Source organism: Eucyclogobius newberryi, unplaced genomic scaffold (assembly GCF_026437365.1).
Source record: "Eucyclogobius newberryi isolate DKJ021-1_F unplaced genomic scaffold, fEucNew1.0.hap1 SCAF_10, whole genome shotgun sequence".
Taxonomy (NCBI): Eukaryota; Metazoa; Chordata; class Actinopteri; order Gobiiformes; family Gobiidae; genus Eucyclogobius; species Eucyclogobius newberryi.
Window position 1 is genome coordinate 656,262 of NW_027315724.1, and position 24,139 is coordinate 680,400.

General features: G+C 49.5%; 1 protein-coding gene across 8 annotated transcripts in view; it reads left to right on the forward strand.

The window, feature by feature from the left end:
- The first annotated feature begins 1,112 nt into the window (after nucleotides 1-1,112).
- mark4b (MAP/microtubule affinity-regulating kinase 4b) overlaps nucleotides 1,113-24,139 on the forward strand; it is a 37,842-nt gene continuing 14,815 nt past the window's right edge. For 2 of the 8 annotated variants that reach the window (XM_072459830.1, XM_072459831.1), the window contains exons 1-12: nucleotides 1,115-1,316; nucleotides 1,353-1,486; nucleotides 13,632-13,826; nucleotides 15,394-15,447; nucleotides 19,684-19,732; nucleotides 19,809-19,874; nucleotides 21,620-21,690; nucleotides 21,894-21,950; nucleotides 22,085-22,321; nucleotides 23,085-23,204; nucleotides 23,606-23,705; nucleotides 23,811-23,920. In XM_072459830.1, coding sequence (XP_072315931.1) covers nucleotides 1,439-1,486; nucleotides 13,632-13,826; nucleotides 15,394-15,447; nucleotides 19,684-19,732; nucleotides 19,809-19,874; nucleotides 21,620-21,690; nucleotides 21,894-21,950; nucleotides 22,085-22,321; nucleotides 23,085-23,204; nucleotides 23,606-23,705; nucleotides 23,811-23,920 — 1,107 coding nt within the window. In that variant the 5' untranslated portion in view covers nucleotides 1,115-1,316; nucleotides 1,353-1,438. Of the gene's footprint in view, nucleotides 1,317-1,352; nucleotides 1,487-13,631; nucleotides 13,827-15,393; nucleotides 15,448-19,683; nucleotides 19,733-19,808; nucleotides 19,875-21,619; nucleotides 21,691-21,893; nucleotides 21,951-22,084; nucleotides 22,322-23,084; nucleotides 23,205-23,605; nucleotides 23,706-23,810; nucleotides 23,921-24,139 lie in introns of all 8 variants that reach the window. The other 6 variants (XM_072459833.1, XM_072459834.1, XM_072459827.1 and 3 more) reach the window with 5 other exon arrangements.

Here is a 24,139-nt window from a genome sequence, read left to right on the forward strand (position 1 = left end):
CAAGACCCCGAGATACTTGAACTCCTCCACTTGGTGCAAGGACCCCCCGCCCACCTGAAGAGGGCAGGACACCTTTTTCTGCTTGAGAACCATGGCCTAAGATCTGGAGCTGATTCTCATCCCAGCCGCTTCACACTCGGCTCAAACCGTCCCAGTGCAGCTGCAGGTCCGGGTTTGATGGAGCCATCAGGACAACATCGTCTGCAGCAGAGATGAGATCCTGTGGTCCCCAAACCGGACACCCTCCGACCCCTGACCACACCCTCCGACCCCTGACCACACCCTCCAACCCCTGACTGCGCCTAGAGATTCTGTCCATAAAAACTATGAACAGAACCGGTGACAAAGAGCAGCCCTGAGGAGTCCCTCATGCATTGGGAACAGGTCTTTACTGCCGGCAGTGAACACAGCTCCTGAGCAAAGGGCCCCGGCTGGTTCAGGATGAAAACCACTCTGCTCCTCCTGAATCTGAGGTCAGATTCTCCTCTTTAGTTCCCTGAAATGGACCTTACTGGAGGCTGAGGAGTGTGATCCCTCTGTATTTGTCAAGACATCTCGTTTTTTCCTCCATATCTGGATCCATCTCTCTCAGCATGTGGAAATATGCAGATCTAAACTTTCATTATCAGTAATGTAACCGAAATCGTCCGGCGGGAGAGTTGTGTCTCCTGTGGTGCGGGGTGAGCACAGTGGGACATGATGCTGTGGACCTGGACCTGGACCTGGACCTGGACCTGGGGTGGACTGGTCACGTGCAGTGGACAGTCATAGATCCATGCGCTAAGCTCGCAGGCTGCGCGCGTGCGCAGTGCGCTCGTCCGCGGCCCTCCTCTGTCGGTTCCTCGGTTCCTCTTTCTGTCCTTCCTCTGCTGCGCTCAGGAGGACGCAGAGGCCGCGGATTCACACTTTAAACCAGATCCATGAAACTGAGGGTGGATTGTTTGTTCTAACCGCACATTTTGGCCTCTCTCGGGCCGACGAGGCGGAGCTGAGCCCGGGGCAGAGCGGAGCCGCGGTGGGGGACGAACATCCGTCGCTTTGTTGTTGAGTCACCGCTTTGCCGAGGCCCTCAGGAGCGCCTCATGAGGACGCGTGCTGCTCTTTACACTCTTTCTAGTGTTTTCCACTTTAACTCCGTGTGTCCTGCTGTGTCCGCGGACAGGCCCTGCCCGCTCCGCCGTTTGTCCGCAGACGATGCTGACCGTGCGTCCCGCGTCAGGAGCGGCTGAGCCGGGGCCCATCGAGCCTCGGTAGTGGAGCGGCTCAGAGCGGCAGAGAGACATGGTCCCGTGCTGTGTCCGCGGTCTGCGCTGTCTACACGGACACGGACAGGGACACGGACAGTGACACGGACACGGACAGTGACACGGACAGTGACGTGCCCAGGCGGACCCCACAATAACCGGTCACCCCAGTAACAGGAACTGTCCGGGCGAGGATGTCATTACGCACCGCACTGCTGGGGACCGAGCGGAACCCGGACCGGGTAAGTCCTGGAACCCCCTGTAACCCGTGTTTTCCCTGTGAGGTCACGTGCAGGACAGACATGAAACAATTCTCTCAATGTGAAGTTAGTACAAATGAGCCCAGAAGAGTCAAACTGAACCTAGTCTGTCAAACCTAGTTATGTCGGTCAAAAGTGGACAGAAAAAGCATGTACCGAGGCAAGGGCCCGTACCCCAGGCCCCCGTACCCCAGGCCCCCGTACCCCAGGCCTCCGTACCCCAGGCCCCCGTACCTCAGGTCCCCACTGCAGGCCCCCGTACCCCAGGCGCCCTTACCCCAGGTCCCCACTGCAGGCCCCCGTACCCCAGGCCCCCGTACCCCAGGCGCCCTTACCCCAGGTCCCCACTGCAGGCCCCCGTACCCCAGGCCCCCGTACCCCAGGCCCCCGTACCCCAGGCCCCCGTACCCCAGGCCCCCGTACCCCAGGCCCCCGTACCCCAGGCGACCTTACCCCAGGTCCCCACTGCAGGCCCCCGTACCCCAGGCCCCCGTACCCCAGGCCCCCGTACCCCAGGCGCCCTTACCCCAGGTCCCCACTGCAGGCCCCCGTACCCCAGGCGCCCTTACCCCAGGTCCCCACTGCAGGCCCCCGTACCTCAGGTCCCCGTAGAGCAGCGTCCACCCCGTGGGCCTTCGTCCAGAGTGTCGGACGTTCCTTGCCTGACCAGACGTTCCCAACATGTTCCACATCTGAACAGAATGTGGGATGGACTGGCTGCTCAGGTAAGAACGCTCCCGTTCTGCGGTTCGGGCTCAACTTTGGTGAACCTTCCTGGGGTTGATCGATCCTGGGGTCACATGACAAATTGGCCCTGCTTGGTGCCACTGGGGTGGTCCAGTTTGACCCCGAAACTAACAAGAACCGACATATTGTATTGTATCGTCAAAAGTCACGAGGGATGAGCTCCTTTGCTTAAATGCATGGTTCTGTTGCAGGAACAACTCAAAGACAGAGGGGACTACATGGCCCATGATCCTTTGCTCAATGTCTGTGCAGAACAATATCATGTACTTTATAACTTAAGCCTTTGGAGTGGAACTAGTCTTCACTCCAACGCCTTGTCAAGGCATTTGAAAAGGAAAAAGTACAATTTTGTAGTTTCTCCACAACATCTCCATCAGTTCATGCAACGTCACATGTCAATAAGAGTTAAATTACTGCATGTTGGAGATACCGTTTCTACGGGAACCAACAAGTGTTTACTTTTTGCAAAAATTGGTCGCAAATTCTTCCACACACAGAGTCCATTATATTTGACCTGTGCTAATCACCAGAGCTAATAATTTATTAGCATTTTCTACAGAACTCACTACATTTGTGTTTTAAAAGGCAGTACTTTTGTCAGTTGTAGTTGTACATGTCAGAACCACAGACAGTACAGATCAGGACTGTTCTGTTTTCAGCAGTTTGTGTTTGTTTACATGAACGACCAGAACCAAGATGGCTGCCGCAGGTCACATGACTGGCAGGAAGCGATAGGAAGTCAGGTTAATTGGGCCCCAGAGTTTGAGGGGCACAGCTCCTGTGTCAATGTTGCCACATCACATTTGATTGTTCTGCAAAATGTATCAGCAGCTGACCAAATGTGCTCCAGTGTCACCAGAACTTCACCACCACAAATGTTTGTGATGACGAGAAGTTTGGCTTTAGAAAATTAAGTTCATATCATTTTCTGTGATGAATGAAGCACATGTGCAGACACAGTTATGAACAGGTTCATTCAGAGAAACATGGCTTCACAGAGGTGAAGAAAATCTATATAAAGCACCTTTTATTTGTGACGAGACTCAAACTCACAGTGTTCTCTCTGAGGCGGGCCGCCATGCCCAAAAGATGCTCCAAGGTATTAAAAGATCACCGTGCGATCTAAAAGTACTATGGCGCTAAGATCACCGTGCGAGCGCCGTAGTACTTTTCGCTCGCGCCGCCTACGTAGAAGTACTACGGCTTGGAACACTGCAGTAACCACTTCATGTGGCTCATATTTGAGGGTTTAAATTTAAATAACTCTTGCAGACAGGGTCGCTGCTAGCCATTTGGAGGCCTAAGCAGAAATGCTCTTAGGGTGCCCCCTAAATGTACTTATTTATTATGAGGGCCCCCCCCCACAGCCCCTAAATGTACTTATTTATTATGAGGGCCCCCCCACAGCCCCTAAATGTACTTATTTATTATGAGGGCCCCCCCACAGCCCCTAAATGTCCTTATTTATTATGAGGGCCCCCCACAGCCCCTAAATGTCCTCGCTCCGCCCCTGCTCCAGCGTCTCCTGAATTCCTTCTCCTGCTGGAAACGATTGACACTTTCTGTTCTGAAAACATGATTTGACATTTATAAGGAGTTAAACCTTTGGCTTTGTGCACGCGGCGGTGTCGGCACAGAGCCCTGCCAGCTCCATGCATCACACCTTTTGTTTCATTCTCTTTTTCACTGTCTCTAACTGAATATGAGGCCAGTTTTCATCATCTTAAGAGCATTTTGCTCCTTGTAGTTCATAGAATACGTATGAGGATTAAAACTGTTCTCAGCTGTGCCCCTGATCTGAGTCTGTTTAAACTGCGGCTTGTGTGGCAGCTCCTGAACATCTCAAAGTTCATATGGACACACTCAAGTCCTAGTTAGTTCTGAATTGATAAAGAACTAAAGACAGACAGTCTACTGTAGCCTCCCTGTTTGAATGTAAAAGGAACTGTGCAGCTGCTGCACAAATGGCCTACTGTATCAATTAATCCATACTGCCTGGTCAGGGTGGTGCCCCTCGGAGCATTTGATGCCCTACGCACTGCGCATTGTGTGCGTAACGGGAGCGCCGCCACTGCTTACAGATTATTTATCAGTAAACTGATTTGTTTTACTGAAAAACTGAAGGATTTGTATGGCTTTTTAAATTGAACTGACCTGATTTCACCCTTGATACCGTGAATGAATGCTGTGATAATAATATAATAATATGCTAGCTAGATTAGCATATGGGTACATCCTTCCCAGTGTTTTCCACAGGGACCAGACCTTCATACTCTGGTTGGTCTGTTATTGGCTCCTCCCCAACTGCAGCCCCACTAACATGACTCAAAGTGGGTAACCAAATAATGTCAACAGGAAGTGACCTGAAGGTAATCCATGTCCACTTTTCACCCTGTGCAAAGGCCACTTGATTTGGAGCTGAACAGCGGGTCCTACTGCTGTGAGGGTTTTAAAGGCACTGAGAGTGCAAATAAGCAGCAATAATATAAAAGCCCAGAGCCTGCATTATTTTCATAAAATGATCTCCACCGACATTCTTATCATAAAGTAATAAAATAAAAATCGCCCCTAATGATTCTTTTTAAAAAAATATTGACAAATTAACTTTGAAATTTTTTTTTTTTTTTTTAGATAAAACAGAAAACTTGCAAATTAAATTAGTTGTTGAACAAATTAGTCAACACAGACAGATGGCCTTATTTACAACTTTCTTCCATATCATCATCAGATGAGTATTAAGCTTCTGATGGAAACATAAAGGTTGCTGTGGCGACCATCATGGTGTATTTATTGTGTTATTCAAATTGTACCGCTCTATTTGACGGTCCATTCCATTTTTCTTTTTGCTATTTGATGACGGTCCCTAAGTTCTCTCGTCTTGGCTCTGCACATTCGGAGCGTGTGATTGGCTGAGCCCAAAATACACATCTGATTGTTAAAAACGAGGTCGTGTCACTGCAGTGTAAATATGAGTGTTTATGTGAATGATCTGCAAAGACTTTTGTGTTTAGGAGTTATTGACCTCTGACCTCAGAGTCTGAATCTGTGATGCAAACTTTACCTGTGGCTCCTCCCACTTTCAGACTCTGGTCTGAGACAGCAGCGGGACTCGTCATGTCCACACAGCGTCCTACATGTGTCATGTCCACACAGCGTCCTACATGTGTCATGTCCACACAGCGTCCTACATGTGTCATGTCCACAACACAGCGTCCTACATGTGTCACGACAACACAGCGTCCTACATGTGTCATGACAACACAGCGTCCTACATGTGTCACGACAACACAGCGTCCTACATGTGTCACGACAACACAGCGTCCTACATGTGTCATGACAACACAGCGTCCTACATGTGTCATGTCCACACAGCGTCCTACATGTGTCATGACAACACAGCGTCCTACATGTGTCATGTCCACACAGCGTCCTACATGTGTCATGCCGTTATTGACGCTCGATTGACGATCGATCTGTACTTTTACTCGCTTTGGTGATACAATTGAACACACATTTTTGCGACACTGAAACACTTTTTTTCTGACGAATGCATCGCTTTCGAGAGAAATTGTGTCGCATTTTGCGATGCCGCTTATTCTGAACCCTGGAACTACATACATGTGTAAGACAGAACACATAGTACACATGTATACAGGCTCACTGCGCTGCGCTCATTGGTCAGAAGGGTAACCGTCCAGACCCAAAATGTTCCAAGAGCCATATTGGACTAAAAAACAAATCTGTCTGGAGCCGCAACAAATGAAAAGCCTTATACAAGCGCTGTATGAAGGGAAGACAGTAAGTGTATATTAGCTGTATTAGCCACTATCAATATGACAAGGCTACAAATACATTATGAACATTCCTGATTCAATGTTTAGTTTCCCTGCAGCGCTCTCTCTCCAGACACTGGGTGGTCGGCTGCACATTGACCATGCCTTCCCTGGAAATGTCTTTCCAAATGACTTTGTTATTTGCTTTGTCATGAGAAGTTGTCAAACATGCAGACGATCCTCACTGAAGCGTGCGTCGCGCTGAAACCTGCGCCTCTCGCTGAACCGCGCTGAAACCTGCGCCTCTCGCTGAAACGTGCTGAAACGCGTGCCTCCTGCTGCAACGTGCGAAATGTGCCTCTCGCTGAAGCGCGCGCCTCTCGCTGAAGTGAGAGTCGAAGGCTGTGACGCAAATCTTCGTTGACAGAAATGTTAAAATGTCATATTTATTCTAAACCTTTGTACAGCATTGTAAAACGTTAAGAATGTTTGTTATTGTCCTCCGGCAGAAACCATATAAACAACACATTGATCCCCCCATCTAGTTCCATTTTCATACATTTTTGAAGATGCTCGGAGGGCGCTAAAGAGCCGGTAAAGAGCACTACGGCCAGTACGGCTCCGGAGCCAAGGGCTGCCGGCCCCTGATCTAGACCAATGCAGACCAAAGCTGCAGGCGTAAACTATGGATCCAACAGATCATGGAATTATTTACCATCATGGATCTGAGGGCCGTGACGCGAGGGCCGCGCCGGACGCGAGGGACGTGATGTGTGTGTTTAGACTTATACACCATATAATAGTGTGTTTGGACTAGAAAAATCACAACAAAACAGCTGCAGTTTGTTTACCTGAGCTCAGTTTATAGAAGAGTTCCCATGAATGTTGAGTGTGTGAGAAGAGTCTAGAGCCCGGGGCCAGTCATGAGCTGGGGCCAGTCATGAGGAGAGGGAGAGGGAGACGGTACAACCACAAGGCCCATTCCAACTGTGAAGAGACGCCTCAAACACATGCACTGGTGATGACCCTCAGACCTAAAGCTCCTGCTCGTGTTTAAAATGTGAACTTTGTACCATCTGCACCAATAAGATTTGACCAAGAGAATCTCAATGCTGGTCAGAAGAATGGGATGTTCTACCTTGTCCTCAAATGTCCCCAAATTTGAAATAAATCATATCTAAAAAAACAGTTATTTTCAAATTTACATAATTATTTTGAGAATTAATAATCAATTTAACATGATGGAAATTGGCAAACTTTTAGAACCAGATGCAGAACAGGTCAATGAACAGAATTCACAAACACACAACTTGCTTTGGTGCAACATAAAACAATGAACCATGATAAAACAACTCTTTAGTCAAAAATGAAATAAAATACAATAAATGAACTAAACCTCTGCATGCCCTGGTCAGTGATTGGCCAATACAATCTAAAATGACTGTCACAATTATATATAAATTGTTCTGAAATGTCCACATAAGCGTGTTTTCCCCTCAAATCTGCTGCTGAAGCCTCTACAGGCCGCTGAGCAGTACTGCAGAGGAGAGAAGCTCTGACTGAGCATGTGCAGAGGAGAGAAGCTCTGACTGAGCATGTGCAGAGGAGAGAAGCTCTGACTGAGCATGTGCAGAGGAGAGAAGCTCTGACTGAGCATGTGCAGAGGAGAGAAGCTCTGACTGAGCATGTGCAGAGGAGAGAAGCTCTGACTGAGCATGTGCAGAGGAGAGAAGCTCTGACTGAGCATGTGCAGAGGAGAGAAGCTCTGACTGAGCATGTGCAGAGGAGAGAAGCTCTGACTGAGCATGTGCAGAGGAGAGAAGCTCTGACTGAGCATGTGCAGAGGAGAGAAGCTCTGACTGAGCATGTGCAGAGGAGAGAAGCTCTGACTGAGCATGTGCAGAGGAGAGAAGCTCTGACTGAGCATGTGCAGAGGAGAGAAGCTCTAACAGAGCATGTGCAGAGGAGAGAAGCTCTGACTGAGCATGTGCAGAGGAGAGAAGCTCTGACTGAGCATGTGCAGAGGAGAGAAGCTCTGACTGAGCATGTGCAGAGGAGAGAAGCTCTGACTGAGCATGTGCAGAGGAGAGAAGCTCTGACTGAGCATGTGCAGAGGAGAGAAGCTCTGACTGAGCATGTGCAGAGGAGAGAAGCTCTGACTGAGCATGTGCAGAGGAGAGAAGCTCTGACTGAGCATGTGCAGAGGAGAGAAGCTCTGACTGAGCATGTGCAGAGGAGAGAAGCTCTGACTGAGCATGTGCAGAGGAGAGAAGCTCTGACTGAGCATGTGCAGAGGAGAGAAGCTCTGACTGAGCATGTGCAGAGGAGAGAAGCTCTGACTGAGCATGTGCAGAGGAGAGAAGCTCTGACTGAGCATGTGCAGAGGAGAGAAGCTCTGACTGAGCATGTGCAGAGGAGAGAAGCTCTGACTGAGCATGTGCAGAGGAGAGAAGCTCTGACTGAGCATGTGCAGAGGAGAGAAGCTCTGACTGAGCATGTGCAGAGGAGAGAAGCTCTGACTGAGCATGTGCAGAGGAGAGAAGCTCTGACTGAGCATGTGCAGAGGAGAGAAGCTCTGACTGAGCATGTGCAGAGGAGAGAAGCTCTGACTGAGCATGTGCAGAGGAGAGAAGCTCTGACTGAGCATGTGCAGAGGAGAGAAGCTCTGACTGAGCATGTGCAGAGGAGAGAAGCTCTAACAGAGCATGTGCAGAGGAGAGAAGCTCTGACTGAGCATGTGCAGAGGAGAGAAGCTCTGACTGAGCATGTGCAGAGGAGTGAAGCTCTGACTGAGCATGTGCAGAGGAGAGAAGCTCTGACTGAGCATGTGCAGAGGAGAGAAGCTCTGACTGAGCATGTGCAGAGGAGAGAAGCTCTGACTGAGCATGTGCAGAGGAGAGAAGCTCTGACTGAGCATGTGCAGAGGAGAGAAGCTCTGACTGAGCATGTGCAGAGGAGAGAAGCTCTGACTGAGCATGTGCAGAGGAGAGAAGCTCTGACTGAGCATGTGCAGAGGAGAGAAGCTCTGACTGAGCATGTGCAGAGGAGAGAAGCTCTGACTGAGCATGTGCAGAGGAGAGAAGCTCTGACTGAGCATGTGCAGAGGAGAGAAGCTCTGACTGAGCATGTGCAGAGGAGAGAAGCTCTGACTGAGCATGTGCAGAGGAGAGAAGCTCTGACTGAGCATGTGCAGAGGAGAGAAGCTCTGACTGAGCATGTGCAGAGGAGAGAAGCTCTGACTGAGCATGTGCAGAGGAGAGAAGCTCTGACTGAGCATGTGCAGAGGAGAGAAGCTCTGACTGAGCATGTGCAGAGGAGAGAAGCTCTGACTGAGCATGTGCAGAGGAGAGAAGCTCTGACTGAGCATGTGCAGAGGAGAGAAGCTCTAACTGAGCATGTGCAGAGGAGAAGCTCTAACTGAGCATGTGCAGAGGAGAGAAGCTCTAACTGAGCATGTGCAGAGGAGAGAAGCTCTGAGCATGTGCAGAGGAGAGAAGCCCTAACTGAGCATGTGCAGAGGAGAGAAGCCCTAACTGAGCATGTGCAGAGGAGAGAAGCCCTAACTGAGCATGTGCAGAGGAGAGAAGCTCTAACTGAGCATGTGCAGAGGAGAGAAGCTCTGACTGAGCATGTGCAGAGGAGAGAAGCTCTGACTGAGCATGTGCAGAGGAGAGAAGCTCTGACTGAGCATGTGCAGAGGAGAGAAGCTCTGACTGAGCATGTGCAGAGGAGAGAAGCTCTGACTGAGCATGTGCAGAGGAGAGAAGCTCTGACTGAGCATGTGCAGAGGAGAGAAGCTCTGACTGAGCATGTGCAGAGGAGAGAAGCTCTGACTGAGCATGTGCAGAGGAGAGAAGCTCTAACAGAGCATGTGCAGAGGAGAGAAGCTCTGACTGAGCATGTGCAGAGGAGAGAAGCTCTGACTGAGCATGTGCAGAGGAGAGAAGCTCTGACTGAGCATGTGCAGAGGAGAGAAGCTCTGACTGAGCTTGTGCAGAGGAGAGAAGCTCTGACTGAGCATGTGGAGAGGAGAGAAGCTCTAACTGAGCATGTGCAGAGGAGAAGCTCTAACTGAGCATGTGCAGAGGAGAGAAGCTCTAACTGAGCATGTGCAGAGGAGAGAAGCTCTGAGCATGTGCAGAGGAGAGAAGCCCTAACTGAGCATGTGCAGAGGAGAAGCTCTAACTGAGCATGTGCAGAGGAGAGAAGCCCTAACTGAGCATGTGCAGAGGAGAGAAGCTCTGACTGAGCATGTGCAGAGGAGAGAAGCTCTGACTGAGCATGTGCAGAGGAGAGAAGCTCTGACTGAGCATGTGCAGAGGAGAGAAGCTCTGACTGAGCATGTGCAGAGGAGAGAAGCTCTGACTGAGCATGTGCAGAGGAGAGAAGCTCTGACTGAGCATGTGCAGAGGAGAGAAGCTCTAACTGAGCATGTGCAGAGGAGAGAAGCTCTGACTGAGCATGTGCAGAGGAGAGAAGCTCTGACTGAGCATGTGCAGAGGAGAGAAGCTCTGACTGAGCATGTGCAGAGGAGAGAAGCTCTGACTGAGCATGTGCAGAGGAGAGAAGCTCTGACTGAGTATGTGCAGAGGAGAGAAGCTCTAACTGAGCATGTGCAGAGGAGAGAAGCTCTAACTGAGCATGTGCAGAGGAGAGAAGCTCTAACTGAGCATGTGCAGAGGAGAGAAGCTCTGAGCATGTGCAGAGGAGAGAAGCCCTAACTGAGCATGTGCAGAGGAGAAGCTCTAACTGAGCATGTGCAGAGGAGAGAAGCCCTGACTGAGCATGTGCAGAGGAGAGAAGCTCTGACTGAGCATGTGCAGAGGAGAGAAGCTCTGACTGAGCATGTGCAGAGGATAGAAGCTCTGACTGAGCATGGGCAGAGGAGAGAAGCTCTGACTGAGCATGTGCAGAGGAGAGAAGCTCTGACTGAGCATGTGCAGAGGAGAGAAGCTCTGACTGAGCATGTGCAGAGGAGAAGAGAAGCTCTGACTGAGCATGTGCAGAGGAGAAGAGAAGCTCTGACTGAGCATGTGCAGAGGAGAAGAGAAGCTCTGACTGAGCATGTGCAGAGGAGAAGAGAAGCTCTGACTGAGCATGTGCAGAGGAGAAGAGAAGCTCTGACTGAGCATGTGCAGAGAAGAGAAGCTCTGACTGAGCATGTGCAGAGGAGAAGAGAAGCTCTGACTGAGCATGTGCAGAGGAGAGAAGCTCTAACTGAGCATGTGCAGAGGAGAGAAGCTCTAACTGAGCATGTGCAGAGGAGAGAAGCTCTAACTGAGCATGTGCAGAGGAGAGAAGCTCTAACTGAGCATGTGCAGAGGAGAGAAGCTCTAACTGAGCATGTGCAGAGGAGAGAAGCTCTAACTGAGCATGTGCAGAGGAGAGAAGCTCTAACTGAGCATGTGCAGAGGAGAGAAGCTCTAACTGAGCATGTGCAGAGGAGAGAAGCTCTAACTGAGCATGTACGCCATGAGATCCGCGCCCCCGCGATCCCGAGATCCGCGCCACCGCGTTCCGCGCCCCCGAGATCCGCGCCCCCAGGATCCCCCGCCATCCACGCCCCCGCCATCTGTTTATATCTGTCAGAGGGTCAGCGCTACTTTTACAAATAGATACTTTCAGAACTAAAGCCCCAGCTCCCGGGCCAATCGTGAATCAGAGCTAGTTCAGCCTCTGCAGCTCGGTGAGAACATGAATCTTGGTCCATGTTCATTAGTAGTTGGTGCAGCACTAAGCGAGGCCCCGGTGTCAGGAGCTCAGGAGCCCAAAGTGGTGACTGGGTTAATCCTCCATCTGTCGCCCTCAGGTCCATGTTCTTAAACATCTCACTGCTCATTTAAAGACCTCCGAAGAAGTATTTCATCCTAGTTTTTGTCATTTTCACATTTTTGTTGATTAAAACTACGTAAAAAGTAATTATCATGACTAGAATATAATTGTTTTATTAAATACTGGTAATAACAAACTAAATGAATGGGACGAGTGGAGATCGTGGAGCCTCAAACCAGAGCATAAACCAAGATCCAATAAACATGACGCAGCACAAATGATTAAAAATGTATATTTTCTGGTTTATTTAAAGTGTCCACAGAGCCATAACTGCCATGTTATTTTGTGCCGTGGCTCCTGAAACTGCTGCGCTATTTGACCGCGCCGGGTTAGGGTCAGGGTTAAGGTTCAAATCATCAAATCAAATCAATTTATTTTTGTAAGGCCCAAAATCACAACAACAGTTGCCTCTGAGGGCCACAGGGAGAAATGAATCAACAATGTCTGTGGTGGCGATGGAGTCAGACAATGTCTGTGGTGGCGAGGGACGATGTCCCAGGGTCCTCTGTCCTTAGACTCTCCTTCTCGGCCAGGAAAAACTACAAAAAAAACCTCTTTGGGAAAAAAGCGTAGAAACCTGGAGGAGTTCCAGTGAAGGAGAGATCCGACTCTCACAGACGGACAGACGGACACGAGGAGACTGGAGCTGGACCCACTCTTCAGGCAGATGAGGGACCGACTGAGGCGAGCTGGACCCACTCTTCAGGCAGAAGAGGGACCGACTGAGGCGAGCTGGACCCACTCTTCAGGCAGAAGAGGGACCGTCTGAGGCGAGCTGGACCCACTCTTCAGGCAGAAGAGGGACCGACTGAGGCGAGCTGGACCCACTCTTCAGGCAGAAGAGGGACCGACTGAGGCGAACTGGACCCACTCTTCAGGCAGATGAGGGACCGACTGAGGCGAACTGGACCCACTCTTCAGGCAGATGAGGGACCGACTGAGTCGAGCTGGACCCACTCTTCAGGCAGATGAGGGACCGTCCACACAGGGCAGGGACCACTTCACCAGGGGAGGGGCATCTGGGTCCACAGGTCCTCAGAAGTGAGAGAAAGAAAAGAAGGCGGTGAAGAGTTTGCAAGTGGAATCAAAAAATAAATATTGTTTGATAGCATAAGTAGTCAGAAGAAGAGGATAGTGCTCAAGCTGTCATACTTCCCCCAGCATAGTTACTCCTAGGGCAGCGTAGCTGAAGCTGTGGGTTTATGTTTCTGTTCCTAACTACTCTGACCATAAGCGATTTCGAAGAGGAACGTTTTAAGCCTGGACTTAAATGAAGAGACTGTGTCAGCATATTTAACATGGGTCGGGAGCTGATTCCATAACACAGGAGCTTGGTAGCTAAACGCTCTACCTCCTACAGTACTTTTAGAGACTCTTGGCACCACCAGAAGGCCGGCATTCTGAGAGCGAAGAGCTCTGTTTGGATGATATGGTTCTATAGCATCTTTGAGGTAGGATGGGGCCATGTCATTTATGGCTTTGTAGGTCAAGAGTAGAATTTTAAATTTGATTTTAAAGGTTAAGGTTAGGGTCAGGGTTAATGTTAGGGTTAAGGTTAGGGTCAGGGTTAGGGTCAGGGCCAGGGCCATTTGACCGCGCCCCGGCTCTGCAGCCACGACCTTATTTAAATGTTTATGATGAATATGGCATATTTTTAAACATTATGTTTGTACATTTGATCACATTACTCGTCTGATTCTAATCAACTAGATCATTTTTTTGGGGAATGCCCCAGACTTCTCTCACACATGTCTGTTCCTGTGGGTGTCCTGTAGGTGGCGCTGTCCGGGGGCCAGTCAGACAAGGCCAGTGCGTGGTCCAGTCGCTCACTCGGGGCCCGCTGTCGGAACTCCATCGCCCTGTGTTCAGACGAGCAGCCCCACATCGGAAACTACCGCCTCCTCAAGACCATCGGCAAGGGAAACTTTGCCAAAGTCAAGCTGGCCCGGCACATCCTCACCGGCCGCGAGGTAACGACCGCCGCACTGCAAATGTGCACTGTAACTAACCCAAATACTTCAAAACATGAGGCACGTGTGGCCCTGCTCTGTTCATCAAGGCCATATATGGCTGTTAATGTGCTGCAGGCTTCTTATTATTGCCATATTTTAATTCAATCTTTTAGCTAATAAAACAAATATGCCTCATTGTTTTAGTCAAACTGTGTCAAAATAAATAAGGCGATTTGAGAACTCAAGTGGAAGTGCACATGTGCACTCTCTTCGTGCGGACGCAGAGAAAAGTCTCGATGCTGCACGTGCGGTTGTTTATCAGTGCGACGGATCATCGTACATCATGCATCGTACATCATGCATCGTACATCATGCATCGTACATCATGCATCGTACATCATGCATCGTACATCATGCATCGTACATCATGCATCTTACATCGTACATCATGCATCGTACATCATGCATCGTACATCATGCATCTTACATCGTACATCATGCATCGTACATCATGCATCGTACATCATGCATCGTACATCGTACATCATGCATCGTACATCATGCATCGTACATCATGCATCGTACATCATGCATCGTACATCATGCATCGTACATCATGCATCGTACATCATGCATCGTACATCATGCATCGTACATCGTGCATCGTACATCGTACATCATGCATCGTACATCATGCATCGTACATCATGCATCGTACATCATGCATCGTACATCGTGCATCGTACATCGTACATCATGCATCGTACATCATGCATCGTACATCATGCATCGTACATCATGCATCGTACATCGTGCATCGTACATCGTGCATCGTACATCATGCATCGTACATCATGCATCGTACATCATGCATCGTACATCATGCATCGTACATCGTGCATCGTACATCATGCATCGTACATCATGCATCGTACATCATGCATCGTACATCATGCATCGTACATCATGCATCGTACATCATGCATCGTACATCATGCATCGTACATCGTGCATCGTGCATCGTGCATCGTGCATCGTGCATCGTGACCATCTCCATGTGAAATTGAGCCTTTTTTGCTGCTGCCAGGAGGGGGCTCCAGAGAGAGCTGCTGGTTGTGTCCATGGCAGGAGTCCCGAGGCCCAGTGGATGGTATTGTCATAAATTGTCTGTAAGACTTTGTTGATCTCAGTCTAAACTTGTGAACAGGACAATCCCAAAACACATACTTTCACACTCTTCATCCTCCAGAACAAAGTGACCCTCTCTTTCACACTGACCCTTCATGTGGTCAGCAGTGACCCTTCATGTGGTCAGTAGTGACCCTTCATGTGGTCAGCAGTGACCCTTCATGTGGTCAGTAGTGACCCTTCATGTGGTCAGCAGTGACCCTTCACGGGTTCTGTTCATTGTTTTTATATTGTCAAATGTTGATTTTAGTGCTCTAACAACTAATTGATTAATCAAATAAAATGATGACTCTTGGCAAAATGATTGTTTGTTGCAGCTCATTGAAAGTCTGCATGGGGTCGTCTTTAGTACTAGAACTCATGTGAAACCTGTTGTGTCGTATGCTCTTTGTTTCAGGTCGCCATAAAGATCATAGATAAAACACAACTGAATCCAACCAGCTTACAAAAGGTAAATCAAACTATTTCAAAATTGTTTGAATTCATTTGAACTGATCATACACATGCCAAAAGACTCATATTTACACTGCCAAGCAACTACAACCTCATTTTAAAAATCAGATGAGGATTTTGATAATATCTATCTACTACAACCTTATTTTACCTTTCAGCAGCCTCTACATGTTTTTATGATGAAATATGGATATTATAAATCCCACTTCGCCCTTCTGAAATCCTGGGGGAAAACACAGAATACATTTTCAAATACAGTGAACCCAAGTTGGGCCCTGTCCAAACACTAGTGCAAGTGTTTGGACAGGGCCCAACCTAACTAACCCCAAATGTACGTTCACGACGAGCCGCTGAAGTGTGCAGTGTCCCAATCCTTTAGAACCTTCATATCCACGCTTCACCACAGCCTAACCTGGGCTGAGGGTGAAGGATGGCGGTGGGACAAACCGTGCGAGCGCAAGCGAAAAGTACTTAAAAAAATGTTGTGCACGCACAGTGATCTTAAAGGCGCAATGGACAATTTTTCGGCGATTTGAGAACGCAGACGGAAGTGCACATGCCACTCCCCCGTGCTCATGCCACTCCCTCGTGCTCATGCCACTCCCCCGTGCTCATGCCACTCCCCCGTGCTCATGCCACTCCCCGTGCACATGCCACTCCCCCGTGCTCATGCCACTCCCCCGTGCTCATGCCACTCCCCCGTGCTCATGCCACTCCCCCGTGCTCATGCCACTCCCCGTGCACATGCCACTCCCCCGTGCTCATGCCACTCCCCCGTGCTCATGCCACTCCCCCGTGCTCATGCCACTCCCCCGTGCTCATGCCACTCCCCCGTGCACATGCCACTCCCCCGTGCTCATGCCACTCCCCCGTGCTCATGCCACTCCCCGTGCACATGCCACTCCCCCGTGCTCATGCCACTCCCCCGTGCTCATGCCACTCCCCGTGCTCATGCCACTCCCCGTGCACATGCCACTCCCCGTGCACATGCCACTCCCCCGTGCTCATGCCACTCCCCCGTGCTCATGCCACTCCCCGTGCACATGCCACTCCCCCGTGCTCATGCCACTCCCCCGTGCTCATGCCACTCCCCCGTGCTCATGCCACTCCCCCGTGCTCATGCCACTCCCCGTGCACATGCCACTCCCCCGTGCTCATGCCACTCCCCCGTGCTCATGCCACTCCCCCGTGCTCATGCCACTCCCCCGTGCTCATGCCACTCCCCCGTGCACATGCCACTCCCCCGTGCTCATGCCACTCCCCCGTGCTCATGCCACTCCCCGTGCACATGCCACTCCCCCGTGCTCATGCCACTCCCCCGTGCTCATGCCACTCCCCCGTGCTCATGCCACTCCCCGTGCACATGCCACTCCCCGTGCACATGCCACTCCCCCGTGCTCATGCCACTCCCCCGTGCTCATGCCACTCCCCGTGCACATGCCACTCCCCCGTGCTCATGCCACTCCCCCGTGCTCATGCCACTCCCCGTGCTCATGCCACTCCCCCGTGCTCATGCCACTCCCCGTGCACATGCCACTCCCCCGTGCTCATGCCACTCCCCCGTGCTCATGCCACTCCCCCGTGCTCATGCCACTCCCCCGTGCTCATGCCACTCCCCCGTGCTCATGCCACTCCCCCGTGTGGACTGATACAACACACACGTGCGTTTGTTTATCAGCGCGATGGATCACGTCACATCTCGTCTCCCGTAGATTTACGTCTTCTTCTGCGTCAGCTCGAACTGTCTTCCTCCGTCTTCATTTTGTCCCGTACACTGAGGGAACTATATTATGATAGATCAATGCGCTTAGGCACGCGGAACCGTGCTGCTCCCGGGGGACGAGCTGCACGCGGCTGCAGGTGTGCAGTAGGTGCGTTTTATGATTGATACGTGGCAGGACAAATGGACAGTCCACGCCACGAGGAAATAAGACTCAGATTTGGGCCCAAAAATTCGTCCATTCAACCTTTAATATCATATTAAGATCACTCTTTTCATACCTGAATACTTCCTGTAGGAGTTGGATCAATTGAATTGCTCTGCTCCAGGAGGAGGAGGTGGTGACGGTGCAAAATGCTCCACCGCTGACACAACGCTCTTTACCTTCGACCCACACAGGCAGCGCGCCGGGACAATGAGCACGATGCACTTTAGACTTTGGCAGCTCTTGATTCACGTGCGTTTCTTTTCTAAAAGTCTGCGATGGCGGTGTAGAGCTGAGACATGTCATCATCTGCACCAGCGCTGCCCCGCCCTCAGCGCCAGCAAAACCAAGACCAAAAAGAAGCATTTTATACGAAAGAAAGTTAAACTATTCCGTGCAAGTGAGCCCATCCTCAGTGTGAATGTGGAGAGTCAACCACACGGTAAATATACTCTGAAATGCACCGTTTGACTTGAAAACCGTTCTCAACCTGGTGGAATCTTTCTGGCGGTGAGGAGTGGAAGCATGGCGGCCGTGCTAAAACCCCTCAGCGAGAACACTGAAATGTATTTGTACTGGAGCAGGTTGCATACCGCTAACCACTCTGCCACTGTGCAGCCCATGTAATAGGGAATGAGGCTGAATTCCATTGGACCTGGAAGTATATTGATGACATCATTGCTTTTACAATCCTAAAACATTTCTCATGTGTTTGGGACGGTTACTCAGACGATGGTCTGATGTCCACATGGCCATGCCCTCTGCAGGTGCGACAGCCGGTCCTGTCCTGCTCTAATCTGAATTAAAGGATGAACAGAATTAAAGGATGAACAGAAAAAGGGAACAGCGAGGGCCGGGGCCCTGATGGTACAGTTTCAGTGAATGAACGTAGTAAAGTCGCTTGGACTTTCTCTTATCTTGTGTTGCAATCAAATAGTCGGACATTTTCCCCAGTATAAGGGCCGTCCCATTCAGCCGGAAAGGACGAACGCACCACGGGTGTAAGGGAAAGCACTTTGTTGGCAGGGTTACATTCAGGACCATCTGTTTTATGATCATGAATATTTTTCATGTTTCTGAGACTGGTGACAGCATCTGGAGGTACAGGAGCCACACCAGGCAAATGCACATCAGGTGAAAGTTCTGGAGATACAGACTCAAAAGGAGTGTCAAACAGAAGTGTGTAAACCCTAAAACACAAGTAAGCACTGATTATTTGTCACCATGAGCAACGAATTAAAGAAATAAGAAACGCACAGCGCTATGTCATTTCTTTTGATGAGTTCCTGAAGTGGTATTTGAGTGTGAAGGTTGTGGTTGGATTATAAGGGTTCATGGGCCACGCCCAAGCAGAGCAGCTCCTACAAAAGATGAGGGCCAAGTCACCGCTGATCCCAAAACACTTTTACAGACCTCAGTGGATGGTCCTGCTGGGAACTGGAAACTGGTAAAGATCTTCTAAAGCCGTGTTCACACCGCAGCGTCCAAAGCGTCCAGTTCACATTCAAAGTCTATGTGGACCCACGCGCGCGTCTTGGGCGTCCTGCATTTTGTGCGTCGGACGCTTTGGATGCGCGTCCAGAGCGTCCAACGCGTCCAGAGCGTCCAACGCAGGCAAGCGCGGCGCGGCGCAGCAGCCAATCAGAGACTACGCTCCACGACCCGGAAGAAGACACAAAACCAACCCGGCGACGATAAAAAAAACTCTTGGAGCAAATAATGATATTGACTAAACTCTGCCCAGCTCTGAAGTATCGGGCCCCAGACTGGCCCCGGAGCCCATCGCCTATTTTGGACTTTGTAAAGTTAATGCACCAAAGCCACTTTCTCCACCTGTTCTTCCATCGCACAGCTGCACAGGGAAACACAACTACCCCTCCACCGAGCATGTGCGCTGGACGCCTCGGGGTGTCAGGACGCACGTCCGAGGCGTCGGCCTTCAAATGTACAGGCGTCCGACTCCCGCGTCAGGCGGGAATTGGACGCCGCGGTCTGAATGCAGCTTAAGGCACCTAGAATGCTGGAAGCTGTGAGTGGCATGTTCTACATGGAAGCTGGGTAAAAAGAAACGGTTGAAGGTGGTGAAGTGCTTGGGGCCCTTTGGCAGGTGTTCCATGAGCGAGGTGAGAGCACCTCCTTCAGCTGTCCCAAACTACCACATTTCACTTAAAGCGGCGTTTCAGATTTGGCCCCGTAAAGATACAGTACATCATAAGAAAGGTATTCATTACAGGATGAGAATCATTGTGTCACATGACCCATCACGAGCTGAGCAGAGTTAAAGCTTGTGACATGTTTTCTCTCCTCAGCTGTACCGGGAGATGCGCATCATGAAAACTCTGAACCATCCCAACATAGGTGAGCTTTGTCACATTTAACCCGACATGAGCCACTGGCCCGGGACGCACTTTGACCTCTCCCCTGTCCTTTACAGTCCAGCTGTTTGAGGTGATCGAGACGGAGAAGACCCTGTACCTGGTCATGGAGTACGCCAGCGGAGGTGAGCCCCGCCCACACCACACGCTGTCATTGTTCTGACCGTTCAGGGCCACGGAGGAGGATGGGGCCACTGTCACTTTTCCTTCCTAAAATAACATTGCATGTTTAGATAAAGGGTGGGGGTCCGCCTCCTGCTCATCTCCATGGAGATCTTATTGCTTTGTCTCAAAGTGTGTGTGGCATTTAACATTTAGCATGTGTCCTTGGGCAGGTTAAAGCCGCAGCACATGTACCAGGCTCCAGGCCGCAGTGTTGACCCATTGTCCTGACTAATAAAGACTCTCCACGGATCTGACCTGTAACTTACCCTGGTGTCACCTGCTTGTCTCTATGGAGCTTGCTTAACCTGTTCCCATCCTCCTGTGGCCGGCGAGCATTTTCTATATCTCAAATGTTCTCTTACATCATCTCTTTTATTTCCGTGGTCAATACCAGCAAGTTATACATCATTTTAAAGCTTATTTTCTCAACAAAACAAATATGTCATTGATTTACATTGAATAATTTGCCCCAAGAAGCAATTGCCAATAGTTTGTGAGAAAGTCTCAACTTTTACAAACACATGTCCTGTTTGCTGTTTATGACGGACAAAACGGCTTTAATTCTGTACATCCTTGTGCTCAGTCTGTCCGTAAGGAACCATTGAACAACAATATCCACTTGTATTTTTCCTGAAGTTTTCCGATTTCCAGATATTGTCAAGTAAACAAACTTTTCTTCTCTGGATCATACTTTTCGTATGAGCATCGAATGTGGGGCGGGACTTAGGGGTCCCACACAGAGAATCGTCTGTATTCACGTGCGTAAGGCTGTCAGGGCCTAGATTTTTGGGCAGGAGGCGACTAGATTTTACGCATCACGTTTTCTGAGTTTATTAGCCTTTTGGACGCGCATTTTGTTAGATATATGTATTATTATACCAATACAAAAATAAAATAAAAATATTATATTATATTTTTTTTTTCACCTCGATATGGGAAATTCATGGGTAAACTCATATTTACACATTTTCACATACATTGTTTTTAGTAGTTATAATTGGTATTAGTGGTTCTACAAAACATCAAAATGTATGTTTTATGATCATAGAGGAGCTAAAATTGTAATAAAACTGTTTGGCACAGTTTGGCACATATTTGTATCACTTGAATATACTTTTTGATACATAAGGTCAACAGCACCAAAATGCCTGTTCTAGAGATCTGAAACTTTACACAGTTGTTGTCATGACAACAGCATGTGCAGTGAACAGCATAAGCACACAATGAAGTATGTCCTGCTCAGGACCATTACAAATGGACAATATTCAGGCGAGACTAAAAAAGGATGTTTTGTTTATGTTTGTGCTTCTGTAGTGTAAGTTCTGAAGCCCTGACAGTGTGACACCTGCACATCTGCAGAAACTAGAAGGTCTAAGCTTTCCCATGATGCATCACACTCACATGTGGAACGTAAGATCCTCTTTTAATAAGCAGCGACATGTGGGTCCAACCAGTGTGCACAGGGTGAAAATAGGTGGATGGAAACAGGTTAAGTTAAAACCATACTCCAGAACGTTCCAGGCAAAGCAGTCTGTGTAAATTTAATGTCAGTGAAGGAATGTTGTGTTCCGATTGTAGAACCTGATGGATGAAAGTGGCACAGTGGTCCGATCCCTGCTGCTCCCATGTATCTGGTGTGTGAGGCGCTGGTGTGAAGAGTGCGTAAATGGTTCCGCCTCATTATTCTTCTGTTCTGCTGCTACAGGTGAAGTGTTCGACTACCTCGTGGCTCACGGCCGAATGAAGGAGAAGGAGGCTCGGGCCAAGTTCAGACAGGTCAGTTCCTCTTTGGAGATGTTGTAACTTGTAACTTAAAAACATGTTATATTGCTTTCTTCCATAATACTTGAAGGCAACAGTGGCTTGTTTCTATCTACATTAATTATTAAAAATGATATAACATGATATACCAATTCTAATTCATCCAAAAGTATTTGAAATGATTCTGTGAAAAAGCTGCCTACATCTGTCCTCCACAGATCGTCTCCGCTGTGTACTACTGTCACCAGAAGAACATCGTCCACAGGGACCTGAAGGTAACACAGACACTGCATCTTTACTTAAACATATTCAAAATGTTCATCATATTGAGTTGTGACCCGTACAATGACCCGCTGCGGTCCTTCAGCTGGACCTGTGAAGCGGTAAACAACAGGCTGGTCTTTTACAGGCAGAAAACCTGCTGCTCGATGCAAACGCCAACATAAAGATTGCAGACTTTGGCTTCAGTAATGAGTTCAGCGCGGGCAGCAAACTGGACACATTCTGTGGCTCTCCGCCCTACGCCGCCCCGGAGCTGTTCCAGGGGAAGAAGTACGACGGGCCGGAAGTGGACATCTGGAGTCTGGGGGTCATCCTTTACACTCTGGTCAGCGGATCACTGCCCTTTGATGGACAGAACCTCAAGGTCAGCTCCTGCATGGTCATGGTCCTGCCTTTCATAGAACTGTAGTTACTGCTCTACCTCCTCTTTGACTTGAGTTGACTGTTCTGTTCTGCGTCTGCGTGTGTGTGTGTGTGTGTCTGCGTGTGTGTGTGTCTGCGTGTGTGTGTGTCTGCGTGTGTGTGTGTCTGCGTCTGCGTGTGTGTGTGTGTGTGTCTGCGTGTGTGTGTGTCTGCGTGTGTGTGTCTGCGTGTGTGTGTCTGCGTGTGTGTGTCTGCGTGTGTGTGTCTGCGTGTGTGTGTCTGCGTGTGTGTGTGTCTGCGTGTGTGTGTCTCTGCGTGTGTGTGTCTGCGTGTGTGTGTCTGCGTGTGTGTGTGTGTCTGCGTGTGTGTGTCTGCGTGTGTGTGTCTGCGTGTTCGTGTGCGTCTGTGTGTGTGTCTGCGTGTGTGTGTCTGCGTGTGTGTGTCTGCGTGTGTGTGTGTCTGCGTGTGTGTGTCTCTGCGTGTGTGTGTCTGCGTGTGTGTGTCTGCGTGTGTGTGTGTGTCTGCGTGTGTGTGTCTGCGTGTGTGTGTGTCTGCGTGTGTGTGTCTCTGCGTGTGTGTGTCTGCGTGTGTGTGTCTGCGTGTGTGTGTGTGTCTGCGTGTGTGTGTCTGCGTGTGCGTGTCTGCGTGTGTGTGTCTGCGTGTTCGTGTGCGTCTGTGTGTGTCTCTGCGTGTGCGTGTCTGCGTGTGTGTGTCTGCGTGTTCGTGTGTGTCTGTGTGTGTCTCTGCGTGTGCGTGTGCTGCAGGAGCTGCGAGAGCGCGTTCTGCGGGGGAAGTACCGTGTTCCCTTCTACATGTCCACAGACTGTGAGGTCATCCTGCGCCGCTTCCTCGTGCTCAACCCGACAAAGCGCTGCTCCCTGGAGGTGTGTCAATGTGGAACGCTGATTTATAGATGATGCTTCATATTGCCTTCATCGTCACGCTTGATTCTTACTGCAAGACAACAAATGGTCAAATATACTGATTACTGAACAAAATTATAAATGCAACACTTTTGTTTCTGATCCCATTTTTTCCTGAGCTGAAATCAAAGATTTAAAACATTAAGCACAAGAGACGCAGCTAGCTTGATCGTAGCATTTCTAGCCTGATTCTTGGTGTAGTTTTTCTTTGACATGTTCAATATTTAAGAGAAATTCAACAGTGAAATAGTGTGTTTATATTTTTTATTTTCTATATCAGTTTATTTGACACATTTGTGCTATTGCAATATGAATTTATGCCCTTCATAATGACATGATGACACCTGATGTTTCTGCTACAGCAAATCATGAGAGACAAGTGGATAAATGTGGGCTTTGAGGGGCACGAGCTGAAGCCTCACACCGAGCCTGCAGAGGACCTACGAGACACCAGCCGCATCGGTAAGAGGCCTCCTGCCCTACACCTGCCCTACACCTGCCACACACTTGCCCTGCACCTGCGCTACAGCTGCTCTACTGCGTGTGCTTCCCTCTTGTGTGCTGCAGATGTGATGGTGGGAATGGGCTTCAGCAGAGACGAGATCCAGGAGTCTCTGAATGGACTGAAGTACAACGAGGTGACGGCCACCTACCTGCTGCTGGCCCGCGCCGGTCAGGTCAGTACCCGCTCCGCCTGGAAACGCACATTTAGGTCCAATAAATGATATACTAGGAAAAAATAAATGGAAGTAGTACTTTTACTTGTAATAACTGTGTCATAAGAAGGCAGACCCTTGTTCCGGCAGTGAAGAGTGTGCTGTAAAGAACGGCAACCAGCCTGGAATTTAGCTTTTGCCTCCTGAATCGTCAAAATCTGTGCATCTGATTCACTTTCC